This window comes from Theobroma cacao, chromosome 2 (assembly GCF_053813885.1).
Source record: "Theobroma cacao isolate CCN51 chromosome 2, ASM5381388v1, whole genome shotgun sequence".
In the NCBI taxonomy this organism is placed as follows: domain Eukaryota; kingdom Viridiplantae; phylum Streptophyta; class Magnoliopsida; order Malvales; family Malvaceae; genus Theobroma; species Theobroma cacao.
Window position 1 is genome coordinate 40586681 of NC_142640.1, and position 15664 is coordinate 40602344.

The following is a 15664-nucleotide window of genomic DNA, read 5'->3' on the forward strand; positions in this document are numbered from 1 at the left end:
TCATGCAAGCTCCATATCAAGCTTCCATGGAGGTTTTAAAGAAACGTGAGAGGGAAGAACGAAGAAGAAGACAAGCTATTGGAAAATGGGAGAAGATGCTACTGGAAGAAGGATATTTATAGGCCAAACTTATCCATTCCCTTAAAATTACGAAAATGCCCTTGACTAGTTAACTTGTTTTCATGCAACCCTTTGTGCAATCTTTTTACTCCTTTGACACCGGGACAAGGTCCATAATGGTCTAAACATACTCGGGCTCATGAAAACTTAAAATTTTAACACGAGGTGAAAAATAACCATTTTGCCCCTATCGTGAAAATCACCAAAATTTTTGTTTCCTTTTCATTTTACCCCTAATTTCATCATCCATTTATGCCTTAGGCCTACTTAGGCCATAATATTGTTTAAAATCTTACTTTTATGGGCTTAGTAAAGAAATGACAAAATTACCCTTGATCAAGGATATCGCGTATACTTCCCTTTACGAGTCTATAAAAGTCAAGGTCTCACAAAAAGATCGATCATAAATGGAAGCTAGCCAAAATGATAGGTATAACTCCTAAGTAAGTTGATCAAAACATAAAAGAAAAAGGAAACAATAACTGCATCCCATTGAGCTTTTTGTGCGACTACGTCATAAAGTATTGGGATACTGAACAAGGTCAACTTGTGATGGCATTAGCAATATATGGGTTAGTTATTTTTCCAAAAGTTTTGGAACATATAGAGAAGACAATCATAGATTTCTTCCAGCAAGTCATCAACAAAGCTAATCCTTCACGGTCGATCCTAGCAGAAACCCTCAGGTCACTAAATTATTATCGTTGAAAAGGAGAAGGAGAATTTGTGAGATGAGCACAACTTCTATCTATTTGGATAACAAGCCACTTTGAATGTCAAGTCAAGCGATTTAGAAAACCATTTCATCTAGAAAGTGGTCCCATCAAAGAGTTCTATGAGAGTGAATGGGTGGAAAGCAAGACTTAAGACCAATAAGTTTCCAAGCTCAAAAAACTCATGAGTGTGGAAGTAACATGGAAGGCTCCATGGATGCCTTACTACCAAATTAAGTACAAATGTGGAGATGAACATTGGGTGTCACTAATGGGACCATTGGGAGTGATCAATTATGCCTCAATCATGGTAAAAAGGCAATTCGAGTTAGAGCAATTCATGCTGATGACGCATCGATTCAATACCTTGAAATTTGCTTATGGAGAGCTAAGATTCTTGAAGAAGATTGAAGAAATTGCACAGGCATGAAAAATGACAAGCTAAGTAGACCAAGGAAGATACATTGATAAAGTTACTACTCGATACTTAATATGGCACACTCAATGAGTTAAAAATGTGGTATACCCGTAGGAAAGTGCACCTCATTGCTCGATTAACCTAGAGCCACGGGATTCTTTTCCTGAAAGTGAGTTGGCCTAAAAGAAATTCAAAGTTAAAAGTGTTAGTTGGAAACAACGATGTGAAGATTTTCAAAAAAAATGTGAAAAATGAAGAAGGAAGCAGTTGAACAGAAAAGAAAAGTCTTGAAAATAGAAAAGGATTGAGAAAAGAAATATAAAGGTTTTAATAACAAGTTCTCAACCCTGACTGGTGAGGTCCAAAGGGAAATACAAATGAGAGAAAATTGAGGCAATGAGCTACAAGAATACAATGATGGATTAAGAAACCAAGTGCGATTCCAACGAAAATCTATTTAGCTGTTAAGGTAAGAATATGATAGCTTGAGGAGATTATGGGAGCTTATCAACGAGAATATGAATGCCTTAAGCAAGAAAGCATCCAAATCCAAGACTCTGGTGGTGTTTACATACAAGTTTATGTGAAGAAGCAAGACCTAATAGAGTATTTGATCAGACAAATGAGAAAGGTGGCTTTTATGTTAAGAAAAATGGCTAAAAAGATGGACATGCTAAGAGGTCAGGTCTATCCTAAGGTGGATTATAACCGAATTGGTGAATATTTCTAGATGTAAAAATGGCTCATGAATTGTAATCAAACAAATATTTGATATAATGGATCACTTTTGTTGATGGATGTTATGTGATGAATACTTTTAGTACATGTCCATTTAGTTTATACATATATAAGCACTCTTTTCATGATAGTAAATAATAATAAATTTATCAAAGGCAATGATCTCATTTCTCTTCATTTTATTCATGCAATAGCAATGCATCTAATTCATGATTATGATTACAAAAGGTTTCCAAAATAGCTCGACCACCTAAGACAAGTGATAATTGTATCCACAATACCCATCGACGAATGAAAAACACGAATGAGGAACAAAGGAATTGATTGGACAAGATAGAAAAAGCTCAAGAAGAAATGAAAGAACAGTTGGCAAAGCAAATGGAGATGATGATTGCTAGTAAAGGGAAAGGAACTATTAAAATATCTTTGAGTTCTCAAGGTCGAAGCCAATTGTCGATGCAAAGGCAAACTATGTTGATTCTACGGACAAATCTTTCTGACCCGATTCCTATTCTTGACATAAATGATCTTGAAAAACAGAAAAAATTGAAAGTAAACTCGTTTGAGTTGAGAAAAGAATTGGAAAAGCAACCAAAACGTGACCTTTTGGATAACAGCCTTAAAGTCATTGAAGGGATGAATATCTATAGATCTGTTGATGCAACAAACTTATGTTTGGTACCTTATGTGATTATCCCACCAAAGTTCAAAGTACCAAATTTGGAGAAGTATAATGATACCACTGCCTAAAGGCCCATATCAGTATGTTGTGTCCAAAGATGGCTGCACATGTACATGATGATAAACTCTTGATTCATTGTTTCCAACACAATCTAACAGAGTTTGCAGCCAGGTGATATGTTCAATTAGATAGGAATCATATTAGTTCTGGGAAAAATCTTATGAGATAGGCTCTAAATAGGCTCTCTCTGCAAAACATGGAAACAAAAGATAATGAGAGTTTTAAGGAATATGCTCAAAGATGGAGAGATGTTATTGCATAGGTTCAACCACCTCTCACTGAAAAAGAAGCAACAATGTTGTTTATTAATGCTCTGCAGCCACTATACTATGATAGGTTAATCGACAATACTACCAAGAACTTGATCAACATAGTAATTTCAGAAGAGATGATTGAAAATGCAATTAAGAAGGGTAAAATTGGACAGAATAGTGTCAATAGCATGAAAAATTGTAATGCATCGAAAAAAAGAAAAAAAGAGGCACAAGTTATTACATGTGAAGGGCAATAGTCATGGGGCATTAATCCATACCATCTTTGTCTCGCATATCAACCTTCCTCCCCCACTCTGAATCATATTTGCCATAACTTATATCCATATTGATCAGTTTCGCAATCAACTTTTCATCCAAGACCACCCACACCTGCACTTGTGTCTCGATCATTTTCAAGATCCAATACTCACCAATTACCAACGTCGAACTATAATTATTTGCTTCTGCTAATTGAAAATCACTATCTCAGTCCTATGCCAATGAAGACAGTTCCAAACCCATCGATAAGGAATTATGACCCTAACGCTAAATGTGACTATCATGTAAGGGCAATTGGGCACTCGGTAAAAAAATGTAGGCAATTGAAGGAGAAAATTGAAAATCTCGTTAAGGACGGCACTTTGACTCTTGAGCTTATGGAACATTGGAAATCAGCTTTACCATAGACTGAGTTATTGTTTGGAAGCTGAAGAAAAGCCTCAAGTCTCGAACAAATTACTTGCATGAAAAGTGGATGATTTAAAATTTTTATTTTTGTATTCACGTGCATGGCATGAGTAGGATTTTGTTAAGAAATACAAACTTCAAAAATTGTAATTGAAGCTTTAATGTTTTTGTTGGATTGAAATTTTTGAATTATTATACTTAATTTGTAAAATTGTGTGGTGTAAGTGATAAAGGTTCCTATTTGTTTCCAAGATCAAAAAATAATAAATAAATAAAAAGTCATGAGGAGAAAAATGTTTTTGACAATAAAGTGTGAACATGCTCTCGAAAGAATTGATGGTTACTGTTTAGAATGCCCATCCTTACAAACATTCTCAAACGATTTCTCCAAACACCATTAACACCAATCACTCAAATAAAGGTCATTCAAGAGCTTGAACCCAAATGAAAGTAAGGTCTCAAACTTTCATCAATCGTATGTCTTTGTTTTATATTTTAGAAAGAAAAAAAAGCAAATTAGGTACTCTCATAAAGAATTTGAGCTTGGTACTTGGATAAGTGTCAAAATTATGCTAAAGTTTCAAAGCCTCAAATATGCTAAAACCACTCAAATTCTTTTAATTGGATACCAAATGTGAACCTTTCAACCCATTGTCCCAAGTATCCTTCACCCATATTTTAGGGCATGATGACCAAAAGGACAAGGTTACCAAATACCTCTAAGACACCCTGACTTGAAAAATTACCCCTTTCCTTTTCTCATTTGATAATAAAAAACAATGCTTGTCAAGAAAAGTTGATCATGATAAGTGATTTTGATATGATGTTTTTGAAGGCTTTAAAAGAGTCTTTGTTGTTCAGAGTCATCACCGAAGTCTTCATTTGAGTGGCTAATTAAGGAAAAGCATTCTCAGTGAGTCCTTCTACTTTAGAAAGTATGATTCAAGATTGAGTTGGGAAGGAGAGAAATGAAAAGAAAGACAGAAAAGTAAAAAAATGATGATGAGAGAATTGTGAGAGAAATTTGATGTAACATCATGCACTTGAGATATTCAAATGATGCTGACACAAAAAACAAAAAAAAGGAAAAACCAAATTAATCTTTGCTCATAAATTCTTTCTAGGAATTGTTTTTTAATGTAATAAACCATATTTGAGAGGAGAAATGGCCGTGTTTCATTTTCCTTTCACAAATGAGAAATTATCTACTTGCTACCTCTTTGAGCCTATTAAAGTTTTTCTAAAATGCACCTTAACTAAGGATCACCTTTCACAATGGGTGGCAATTATGTAGAAGAATTTTTACCAAAAGTATGAATGATAGAAGGCCTATTTCAAAGGAAAAAAGAACATCCTTTATGTGAATGGGGCAAATGAAAATTTGAAAACTTAAATCATCAAAATGGAAGTTGCAAGGAAAAAAAATGAAAAACAAATGAAAAAAAAAAAGAACAAAACAAAAGAGAAGAAAGAAGAAGTAGAGAAATGAAATGATGGGTAGAGCATGTTTTGAAGAAAGATGAATGTCTCAAAAGAGCCCTTCGCATGATTATGAATGGTTCTTGGTTTGATCACCCTTAAATACATGTTTTGAGCCTTTTATCCATTCTTTCAGAACCCCTTACCTTATCCTACATTATGTGCTTTAAAAAGTCCATTTTGATCAAGTATGAATACTTAAATTAAAGAGCTTTCTTATAAAAAGATATATCATAATATAGAAAACAAGGCCATAGTTTCCTTTCTTTATTAAAATTACCTTTTTGAATCCTTTAATTCATTTTGGATGAAGCTTGAAATTTTCAAGTGCATGATGGAAAAATCAATGAAAGAAAGAAAAAGTGAGAGAAAAAAATGAAAAAATGATGAAGGTCTAGGGTGAAAACCCGAAAGGGTAGTCTAGAGCGAAAATGGAAACTTATGAAGCCACTCATGATTTTGATTGAGGTTGTAACAAAAAGCACCAAGAAAAGACCATATCAAGGTAGCTAGAATGCATTGCATACCTTCAAAATGCTCAAGATTTTCTAGTAGAAGATCAATGTTGAACTTTGAACCTTTCTCCTTCAAAATAGCCTTTTGCAATATTAAGCCTTTCATAACTTGTCTTGACATTTATCATCTTGCCACACATCATGAGACTAAGAGAGTGTTAAATTGGATTGTGATTTGAAAGGAATCCTTTTGCAAAATATGATTATAAAAGTGCAAGTCTAGAAAATCACCATTTATGAGCTTAGACGAAGAAACTTTAACTTTTTTTCTTTTCTCCATGAACTGGTGAAACCATTCTTGTTGACCAAGACCTTGATATGTTAAACCATACAATCCATTTGAAAGATCAAATTGTCATCTAAAGTCCTATCAAGCAGCAGTCATTAGTTTTTCAAGAGATTCAAGTATCACATGTTATAAAAGTGTTGAATTAACTCATTTTTGTTCCCAAAACCTAACTATGTTTAGTCATTAAAAATAGTTTTGTGGGGGAATTTTGTTAGCGTTTCATCATAGTTCAACGTTTTTAAAAGCAAAAGAAAAATGTGTTTCAAAAAGGAAATAGTTCTTTATCTTTGTACGGTAACTTCTATTATCATAATTTGAATATCAAGAGTTTTAAACGATGAGACAAGCATTTTTGTGGATTATTTTTCAAGGATCAAAAGGCATGGAACCATTGAAATCAAATTTGAATTGATGCATGATTCGTTGTTGATATCTATTTTCAGGAAATGATTTCAAGAACCCAAAACGATATGTTAAGACTAGCAAGAAGGTCCTTTTGTGACAAGGAGGTTGACAACTGCACAAAAACATCATCAATGAGTGGGCAAAGATAGAAAAAATGGCTTTCGATAGAGGAATACATTGAAATGAAATGATAACACAAGAGTCATTCTCTTTTTATCATGCAATCATGCATACATTGACAAGACCATGCGACATTGATGTTGGAAATTTTCATGCAACCATCAAAATTCACACATATTTTTCATGCATTTGATTAAATTGAGAACCATTTCCAAATCTTCTAAGTAACCCCTTTGAAACCTTCGGATACATTTTCTAAAACCTCCGAGTACATTTTCAAATCGTCTAAGTACATTTTCTAAAACCTTCAGGTGCAATCTTCAAAACCTCCAAGTACTTTCTTATGAAACCTTTAAGTACATTCTCTAAAGCCTTTGGGTAATCATCTTTAAGATTTTTAAAGTTACGTAGCCTCGTTTAGAGATGATGAGCAACTTTTTTCTTATGAAACCTTTGGGTATATTCTCCAAAAATCTTCAAATACATTTTCCAAAACCTCTGAGCACATTCTCAAAACCTCCAAGTACATTCTCCAAAGCCTCTAGGTATATTCTTATAAAACCTCCGAGTACATTCTCTAAAACCTTCGCGTAATCATTTTCAAGATCATTTAAAGTCTTAAAGCCTCGGATAAGGAGTTTTTTAAAGTCATGGAGTCTCGGATAAGGAGTTTTTTAAAGTCATGGAGTCTCGGATAAGGAGTTGTTTTTAACGTTGTAAAGTAAAGCCTCGAGTGAAGAGTTGTTTATCTTTTCAAATCATTTTTAAAGTTGTAAAGCCTCAAATGAGAAGTTTTTATCTTTAAAATTGTAAAGTCGAATCAGGAGTCATTTAGTTATCTTTCACTAGGGTAAACGCGATGTCTACGTCTTTGCAAAATCCCTTATTCTTAAGAATGTGCAAAAATGGACATCTGTAGACACCATTTTCACCATAGTCATTTTCATTATTTTTATTTTACTTATTTTCTATTTCATTTTAATTTATTTTTTGTCCAAATCCAATTAAGGATCTAGTGGTTTTCAAAGTCCCAAATCTTATTTTGACCTCATCTCCTTGATCCATATGTGACTAGGCATTGGGATTTATATTAAATGGCCATTGAGGCTTAAAAAATCAGGCCCAATGTCGAGCCTATTAATCAAAACAAGCCCAATCATGTTTATTTAAGAAAAAACAGATCTAATAAGTTAAAACAAAAATTTAAGATCAAAACAAGTTTGACCAATGAATGTTCTATAAGTAAGAAAAAAAAATAAAAGAACATAAAGCCAACAAGCCAAAAACAATGAAACAAATTCCCTCCACCAGGAGCAATCACACGCCCTCGTAGAGGACAACAAAGTAACAACCAATAGACAGCAATAGAGGGTGCCAACAATGACACCCTCTGCTCATGTATAAATGGAAAACAGTACCTAAAAGAAAAGAGGAGCCTAGAATGATTTTAAGTAAAAATAAAGAAACTTTAGGTTTTTTTTAGGGTAGCTTTAGTACCTTTTTTTTCCTACTTTCAAATTAAAAAAAGATCCTAGAACGATTTTCAGGGAAAATAGGGAAACCCTAGGTTTTTTTTTTAGCAGTCTTAGCAACTTTTTCTTCCTACTTTCAAAAAAAACCCTTGGAAAAAGAAACTTAGAAAAAACCTTAGAGAAAGATATGAAAAAATGAGAAAACCCTAGATTTTGAAACCCAAAAACAAATAGCAACAAAAAATAAAAGGGGGTGACAATTTTTCATCTATAAGCCTTTGGGTTTGAGAGCTTTTGGGTGATTCAAGGGTCTTTGGTCCATTTAAAAAATATAGGTTATAGCTTTAGAGAAAAAGAAAAGAGACCTTGAAGTAAAAGGTGAACAAAAAGGGTATGGCTTTAATAATAAAAAATGCAGTATATAAATTTATAAGCGATAAAATTAGTCAAAATTTGGAGGATTAGAATATTTAGGTTTAGGAAAATAGGCTAGCTATGTCACCAAGAATATTAACATAAGAAAATATTATTTGGATTAACTCCCGATGACGAATTTTCATCCGGGTAGGCGAAAAGTCACTATTTTCAAGATAACTTTCTTAAGTGCATAATTTAATTAGGGTTTTCACCGAAGCGTTGGGATAAACCATAATTTTATATTTCAATATCTCGTTAATTCAAATAGTAATCTTAAATATTTAAAGGAATAAATTCGTAGAATATTTTACTTAAAATTAAAATTTATATAGTTATTAATTAACTCAAACAATTATTACATATAAAAGATTAGTGGAACCAAGTTGTTTATTCCATTAAAGTATTTTTTAAAAAAACATAATAAGAATCCATAAAACGTCATCAATTTAAATAAAATATTTTTTAAAAAATATGTAGTAAGAATAAAAAAAGTATTCATTTTAATTAAAATATTAAATATATTACTATAGAAATTGGAATCAAAGAAATTACTTCATAAATACGTTCTTTTGGCATCAAATATGATTTTATCTTGACATGGCATACTACATGTTTATTTTGCTAATGGGTCGAAAACCCCGATGATGAGATTTTCTTAAAGGAATTATAGAGATGAGTTCTTTCACGGATATAGGTGAGGAAAACTTTTAGACTTCACCAAAACGTTCGAGTGGTCTATGAATGATATTTCTAATACATGATTTTTGTTTCCCATTATTTAAAATTAGTAAATCATGATATCATTTCATAATTGTATCATGTGCATTCATAAAGCCGAATAATTGACCTTTGATTTAAAAAATAAAAAACTAAAACAAATAAAATAAAAATAATAAATTAGAAAGAAAGATTAAAAAACTAAAAATGTGTAAAATCAAGAATAAAAAGATATATAAAGTGACATAAGAATAGAATCAAAAGTTAAGGTTAAATAAGATAATATATTATTAAATAGTACCATTCATAGAACGAGCGTTATAGGGTACTAATTGTTTCGCTTACATAATTGTACTCTTGAACTCAATTTTAAAAAATAAACACAGACTAAGTTACTTTTTAGATGAATCTAAAATCAATTTAGAATTTCATCGAATAGAATGAATTTAATAAGTAACCAATTACATCTAGATAAAAAAATATTGTTGATAGTTCCTAAATTTCCACGTCCAATAGTCGAATTTCCAAATCCTCACGTCATGGTATTAATTACATTTTTCAACAAATGTGGCATCTACGATGATGGGATTATGATAATATAAGTAACAAAATTATATAATTCACCTTTTGAATGTACTGAAAAGAGAAACAATTAGCTACTTAGACCAGAGAAGTAGCTATTCCCATTGAATTTGAGTCCCTCATAAACCAAAACTGCACTACAACCCAATAGGCCCGAACCCACACTTACTCGGACCTATCGCAAATAAATTAAAAAGTCCAACTCCAGCAGAACAGTCCCATCACCTAAAATGGCGTCTTCATCGTGGGTCTCTACTCGGGCACTTTTAACTCCCGCCAAAACCCCGACCTCCACCACACTTTTTCTCCCACGCCCCGCCTGCCTTATCCTACACTCTACTCCTCACCCATCCCTTTCTCTCTCTTCCCCAAAACTCTTCCTGAGCCCTCTTCCAGCTTCACCTCCGCAGAAATACGTCTACCCTGATCCTATCCCTGAGTTCGCAGAAGCTGTAAGTACATACGCCTTTTATACGTATAAATTAACGTCTCTATTATGAATGTCAAGCTCCATTGGTTCATTGTCTTCGATTTTTTTTTTTTGTGAGTGTTTGTTATAATAGGAGACCCAGAAGTTTAAAAGTGAGCTTTTCAAGAAGTTATCTAAAGACAAAGACACATTTGGTGATGATCTTGATGCTGTCATTGAGGTCTGCGTTGAGGTAAGGATTCTTTTCTTTTTCTTTTAAATTTTCATCTTTTATTTAATGGCTAGTTTCATGGTTCGTTTTAACGACTACTGATTGATGGCATATTGTTATTATTTGATTTCCTTTAATTAATGTTCATAATTTAGGAATGAAGATCCTGTGTTTTTGTTGCTAGTAATTGTTACACTTTTATACTTTTCAGTAATGAATCAGTCAAGACATGTGCATTAAAATTGAACTTAACCTACTTAAAGCAATGTGACACTAACAACACCATTTCCTTCAACTAATTTAGCTTAAAAATTGCTAAATAAACTTATTAAAGGAAAGGAAAATTCTTGACCCCAATCTTTTTTTTTTGAAAAACATGAACCTTTCATTTTAGGACCGTGTAAATGCATACCGACATGAATTGAACACAGAAATTATAGGAAAAAAGCATCACAATCTAAAACCTTTCAAGGATAATAGCCAAAATGATAGTTCGGAATCAGAAGTAAGGATCTGCAAAGTCTTGTTAAACCATAAACCCCTCATTTACTAATGAGCATAATCTACCAAAACCACAAGAGAACACATCTCTCCCCCAAAATTAAACATGCACAGAACACAAGAGCATGTTATGTATTACACCACTCATTTGCTACCATGCTTGGCCTTGTTGTGAGATTCTAGACCACCCTCAGAGATGAATGACTTGTTACAAGATCCGCTATCTTAATGAACTTCCTTAACATCTAAAATCTAAATTGGTAATGCAATCACTATGCGCTCCATATTTTTTAATCTGTGCTCTTATCTCGTTGAAGGATGACCTTTTGATCTTGGGGTAGTAAAGGATTTGGATCATTAGAAAACATTCCTTGCTTCTGAGAGTTGAAGGAATCTGATTTTTTTTATTTTGAACCTGGCCTTCTCAAGAGCTAAAACCATATAATCTTGCTTCCTTGCTCTTAGTAGTATTATTGTGTTGAATATCTCACCCTGTTTCTTTTACATACTTATGCTACAAATTCATAGATGGAGTGAAGGGTACCACTTCCATTGATTAGTATCTCAAAACTTAAACATGCTCATGAATACGTAAGACTCTTTTCTTATCAGAAAAGAAAGTGCCTTGCATCATTATACTAAGAAAGACATGCAAGTGCTTTAAAAAATAACGAAAAAATTGAAAAATGTTATTATTTTTTTTATTCTGGAAAGGATTAGCCATAAGAAAGTTCTTCATCAGGAATACAATCTTAGGCCATTTGGACAAGGGATACTACTTTGATACTTCTTTTTTCCGTTTACCTTTATGACCCCAAACAGGGTTTTTTGAGGATATCACAGCTTTACTGACAAATTTATGAACCAGCATTGGGTCATTTTCGTGTGATGACTACTGTCTTGTTGAATTACGATCGCAACTGAGCATCTGATATTTCAAGAAAACCTAAAAAGCAAGGACATATATCAACTCTGATTATAAATATTAATGCATAATGCAGATGGTTTTAGATGTCAAAATTCATTCTCAGCAAACTTCAACAAACCCTAAGATGATCTTGAATTCTTTGAATGAAATAGGGCCACATGCTTTTATATTGGTGATGATAGTCTTATGTATTAGTATTTCTGAAATGCAAGGTATTGTCAGACTATTCATGGCTAACATTTTTATAGTAATATATTATACAAATATGACACATTGGTGTTAATGACAATCTCCTGAATTCTATTGCAAAGGATACCCGTAGAGCATAAATGCAAGTGGCTTTAGCATGCTTGATACAGCAAGTGGCTTCATCATTGCTTGAAAGATATTATTCTTCTGTTGATAATTGCTGTTGCAACATGTGGTCCTAGAATTGACATTATTTGGTGAACTGGGTCATGTCTGGGTTATTTTAAACTGGGTGTGAGTTGAGTATGTCATTGTTCGTTATTGATCTACCTAGTTAAGTAGGTTAACTACCAACTTAACCAAGCTGGTAAAAATTTGAGTCATGATGAAGTCTTTGTCAGCAAAGCTCAGGCAGAACAAATAGCCTAGCTCTTGTTTTTATTCCTATTGTTCCTTTATTTATTTATTTATTTTCTTGTAGGAAAAGGAGGGAAGGGGGGGGGGGGGGGGGGGGGGGGGGGGGGGGGGGGGGGGAGGTGCTGAGGAGGTTGATAGGATTTTCTGCCAGATGAAGTGGTAGAAATGCCTAGGAAGCAGTCATCTCTGATCAAATCATATAATTGATTTCTTTTATTCGTATAAAAATGGGGGTGGGAGTTGAGGGGTAGATGAGAGCAATTGTGGTTTAAGAATATAAATATACACACATACACGTATATATATTTATATATATGGAATACATGGAAAGCTTGAAACACGTGGCAGACATATGTTTGTCCTTTCTTGTGAACTAGGTAATTATTAGTATGCAATATGCACTGTTTTTGTGCTGTGGAAAAAGACACAACAAACTTTGCAATTAAGACACAAACATGACTGTTGTTACTTGCAATAGCTTGATTTCTTTTGGCTTTCTTTTCATCACATTCAAATGGATTATTCCATTCAAATGTCCATCTTGGAATTTGAAGGGAAAAATGATCGTGATCACTAATTAAGCCAGTTAATCCCTATAATCTTAGGGTAACAGGTTGAGAATGCTGGTTTGCATTAATTTTTCAAATCTTTCAATCCAGACAACTCTCTTAGTTTTAACTGCCTACTTTTGACTGTTTATAGCCATTCTCGACTATAATCTCTTCTAAATCAAACATTTGTTCATCTTTTTTTAAGAAGCCTGGTTTTTGCTTCTTGGAAACAGTTCAATAATAGACCCAAAAAGAAATATCTGGCATGACAATAACTAGTCAGTCTTGACCTGACAACTAATGTCACGTTGTTCTTTCTGTGCATGTTTGGCCCATTGTTCGGATTTCTTTACCTAAATATATGCAATGTTTAGTATTGAAGGTTGCCACTTCTACCTCTAGCTGTATAAGGCTCTACCCTATAGAAGATTCAAGTTTTAATATCAATATTTTAAATTTGTGTAGCTTATTAATTTCTAATTTTTTTTTTTTTTGCTCAAACAAATAATTTCTAATGTTGATAACAGGTATTTAACAATTTCTTGCACAAAGAGTATGGAGGACCCGGGACACTGTTGGTGGAACCTTTCACAGATATGTTTGTTGCTCTAAAGGAGAAGAAATTACCTGGAGCACCTGTGGCTGCACGGGCATCCTTGTTATGGGCCCAAAATTATGTCGATGATGATTGGGAGGTTTGGAACTCAAACTCACCCTAGTGATTTCCTCAACATAATTCATAACATTTTTTCAAATTATCATCATGTTGTACTGTGGTAACTGATCAAGTTTGGAATTTGTATAAAATAGTTGAGTGAAAGACCTAATTTCATATCAAAGTGTTTCTTGTAATACAATGTAGAATCTGGTGCTCTTATGAACTCAGAAGCTATACAGATGTTTTATTTCTTGAAACAGATTTCAATTTGGGAGCTGTGATTGCAATTAGAAATCTTGGTAGCTACCTTCATTCATTTGGTGAATTTCTATCTTCCATATTTTGGGGTTTCATCATGAAGAGCATCATTAAATGAAAGAGGCAGTTTGCCATTCTCAAAAGCCAATTTGCAACTTGCAAATGAAAGCTGAAAACATCATCATCAGCTTCCAGCCTCAGAGATGCTCTGTAAGGAGGGCCGCCATGATTTTGATCTTAATGCAGCAGCATTCACGGGTGTTGTCCTTGAGCGTTGTCTTTCATGCTTTATCACCTAGAAATTTTAGACATAAGTGCGTAAGTATTTAGGAATGAGAATGAAAGATCTAATTGAACATGAAAATTAGTTCTGCTGATGTGTCAGTATTCTGTTTCTATTCTACTGCAGACGGAGACTTCGTCTAATATTTTGCATTATCCTGTAGAGGTGGTTCTCTCTCTCATATGATTATCATGCTTAGCTTATAGTATCACAGAGCCAGAGAGTATAAATGGTGTCTGAGGAGCCTCATTCACAGATTGCTTAGCTGGGAAGAACATATAAGAAAGATGAATGACCCAAATATTCTCTGCAATTTTATTGTTTGGAGATTTGGAAAAAACACTTCCAAAATATAACTCGTTAGTGTACTTGCGTCTCTCTAACGGCTTGGGTTTTGGTGCTATGCCGAGAAATTAATTATATTCGTATGAAAACAAGTGCATCAAGTTGCACATGGCAACCAGTTTTCCATACCAGAGAACTTAGGCTTATAACTTGTGAATTAAAATCAAATAAACTAGTGAGACATACTTGGTAGGTCTTCTCCGCGTCAGACTTTCCTCCTGGCTCACGTCCTGAACTTTGATTCTCTTGTCCATGCTGCAACTTTTCATTTGAATCCAGCTGCTGCCTTTTCATTTTTGCATATTTCTTTGCCTTCAAGACTTTCATGACCTCTGCAGCCCCAGGAAATAAGTATAAGATTCTTAATCAAAACAAAGAAATATATGAACGCCTAGGGCCACAAATCTCATCATCTTCTAACAGAGACGATATGAACTATATATATATGGTACCTTGAGAAGTGATAAGCCGGTAAGCATGGCCAAGGGCAAGAGTATCGCTCTGCCGGAGAAGCTTAACACGGGTGAAACGTACGGTCTTTTCATCTTGCTTCTCTTCCTCGGGCTCAGGCAACGGAATGATGAGAGAAACATAATGACCTGGATTCATTCTCATCACTTCGCTTGCCGGGATAGGCCAATATAACCTCTCTATCCTCCCACATGGATGCTGTATGACCAACGCCGCAGCATCTATGGCTTGACAATTCCCCATCTCTTCTCTCTCTCTCTCTCTCTCTTTGCAGAAAGAGTAAGAAGATTGGAAGATAAGGGCGAGGAAGGAAGGAGGTTAAGTAAGCAGCAGTCTCTTTCTATACAGCTCCCCACCACCCTACGGTTATAGTAATAAGAGTCTCACTCAAGCAGGCCGTCCCTCATTTCCCAACTAACTTATTCTACGTTAGGTCAATTCACATCAAATTGACATTCAAAACGGCAAGTTTGTATATATAAAAATGCACATTTAACATAAACAATAGTGATAGTCATTAGATTATGGAAGCATTAATTTATGTTGATTACATCCTTAACCACATGAGGCAGGCGGGCCCGCCCAATGGGCACCGGCACGAGCTCCACGTGGAAAATTGTCAGGCCTTGGGAACTTGGACTGGCCTGGCTCGGCGGTGTCGACGGGGTCAAGGGTCGAACTTGCAGATAGGGTTCCGTGGTCTTAGTGTCTAATAAAAAATATAATAATAGCCCTAACCAAAGGTTCTTACTAA

At 34.2% G+C, this 15664-nt stretch overlaps 2 protein-coding genes across 3 annotated transcripts; one reads left to right on the plus strand and one right to left on the minus strand.

Moving 5' to 3' along the window:
* The first annotated feature begins 9880 nt into the window (after nt 1–9880).
* Nucleotides 9881–14462, plus strand: LOC18609385 (protein PLASTID REDOX INSENSITIVE 2, chloroplastic-like). Of its 2 annotated transcripts, XM_088803917.1 has the most exons (4): nt 9883–10120; nt 10232–10330; nt 13423–13590; nt 13814–14462. In XM_088803917.1, the coding sequence occupies exons 1-4, from the start codon at nt 9899–9901 to the stop codon at nt 13832–13834; spliced, it is 510 nt and encodes a 169-aa protein (XP_088660043.1). In that variant the 5' UTR covers nt 9883–9898; the 3' UTR covers nt 13835–14462. The 2 variants fall into 2 exon arrangements, with proteins under 2 accessions (XP_017972024.1, XP_088660043.1); XM_018116535.2 differs by lacking the exon at nt 13814–14462 and having other exon boundaries at nt 9881–10120; nt 13423–13810.
* Nucleotides 13706–15227, minus strand: LOC18609386 (uncharacterized). The gene is made up of 3 exons (XM_007044475.3): nt 14892–15227; nt 14626–14771; nt 13706–14106 (listed from the first exon to the last, which is right to left on the minus strand). Exons 1-3 carry the CDS (start codon nt 15151–15153, stop codon nt 13996–13998), a joined length of 519 nt encoding a protein of 172 aa, XP_007044537.2. The 5' UTR covers nt 15154–15227; the 3' UTR covers nt 13706–13995.
* Nucleotides 15228–15664: the final 437 nt, after the last annotated feature.

Excerpts from the sequence above, each read along its gene's own strand:
- LOC18609385 (XM_018116535.2), top strand. The coding sequence starts at position 9,899 with ATGGCGTCTTCATCGTGGGTCTCTACTCGGGCACTTTTAACTCCCGCC. Across the intron at positions 10,121-10,231 it reads TCCCTGAGTTCGCAGAAGCT|GAGACCCAGAAGTTTAAAAG; the intron begins GTAAGTACATAC and ends TTGTTATAATAG. Across the intron at positions 10,331-13,422 it reads TCATTGAGGTCTGCGTTGAG|GTATTTAACAATTTCTTGCA; the intron begins GTAAGGATTCTT and ends TGTTGATAACAG.
- LOC18609386 (XM_007044475.3), bottom strand. The coding sequence starts at position 15,153 with ATGGGGAATTGTCAAGCCATAGATGCTGCGGCGTTGGTCATACAGCAT. Across the intron at positions 14,772-14,891 it reads CCGGCTTATCACTTCTCAAG|AGGTCATGAAAGTCTTGAAG; the intron begins GTACCATATATA and ends CTGGGGCTGCAG. Across the intron at positions 14,107-14,625 it reads ACGCGGAGAAGACCTACCAA|GTGATAAAGCATGAAAGACA; the intron begins GTATGTCTCACT and ends TAAAATTTCTAG.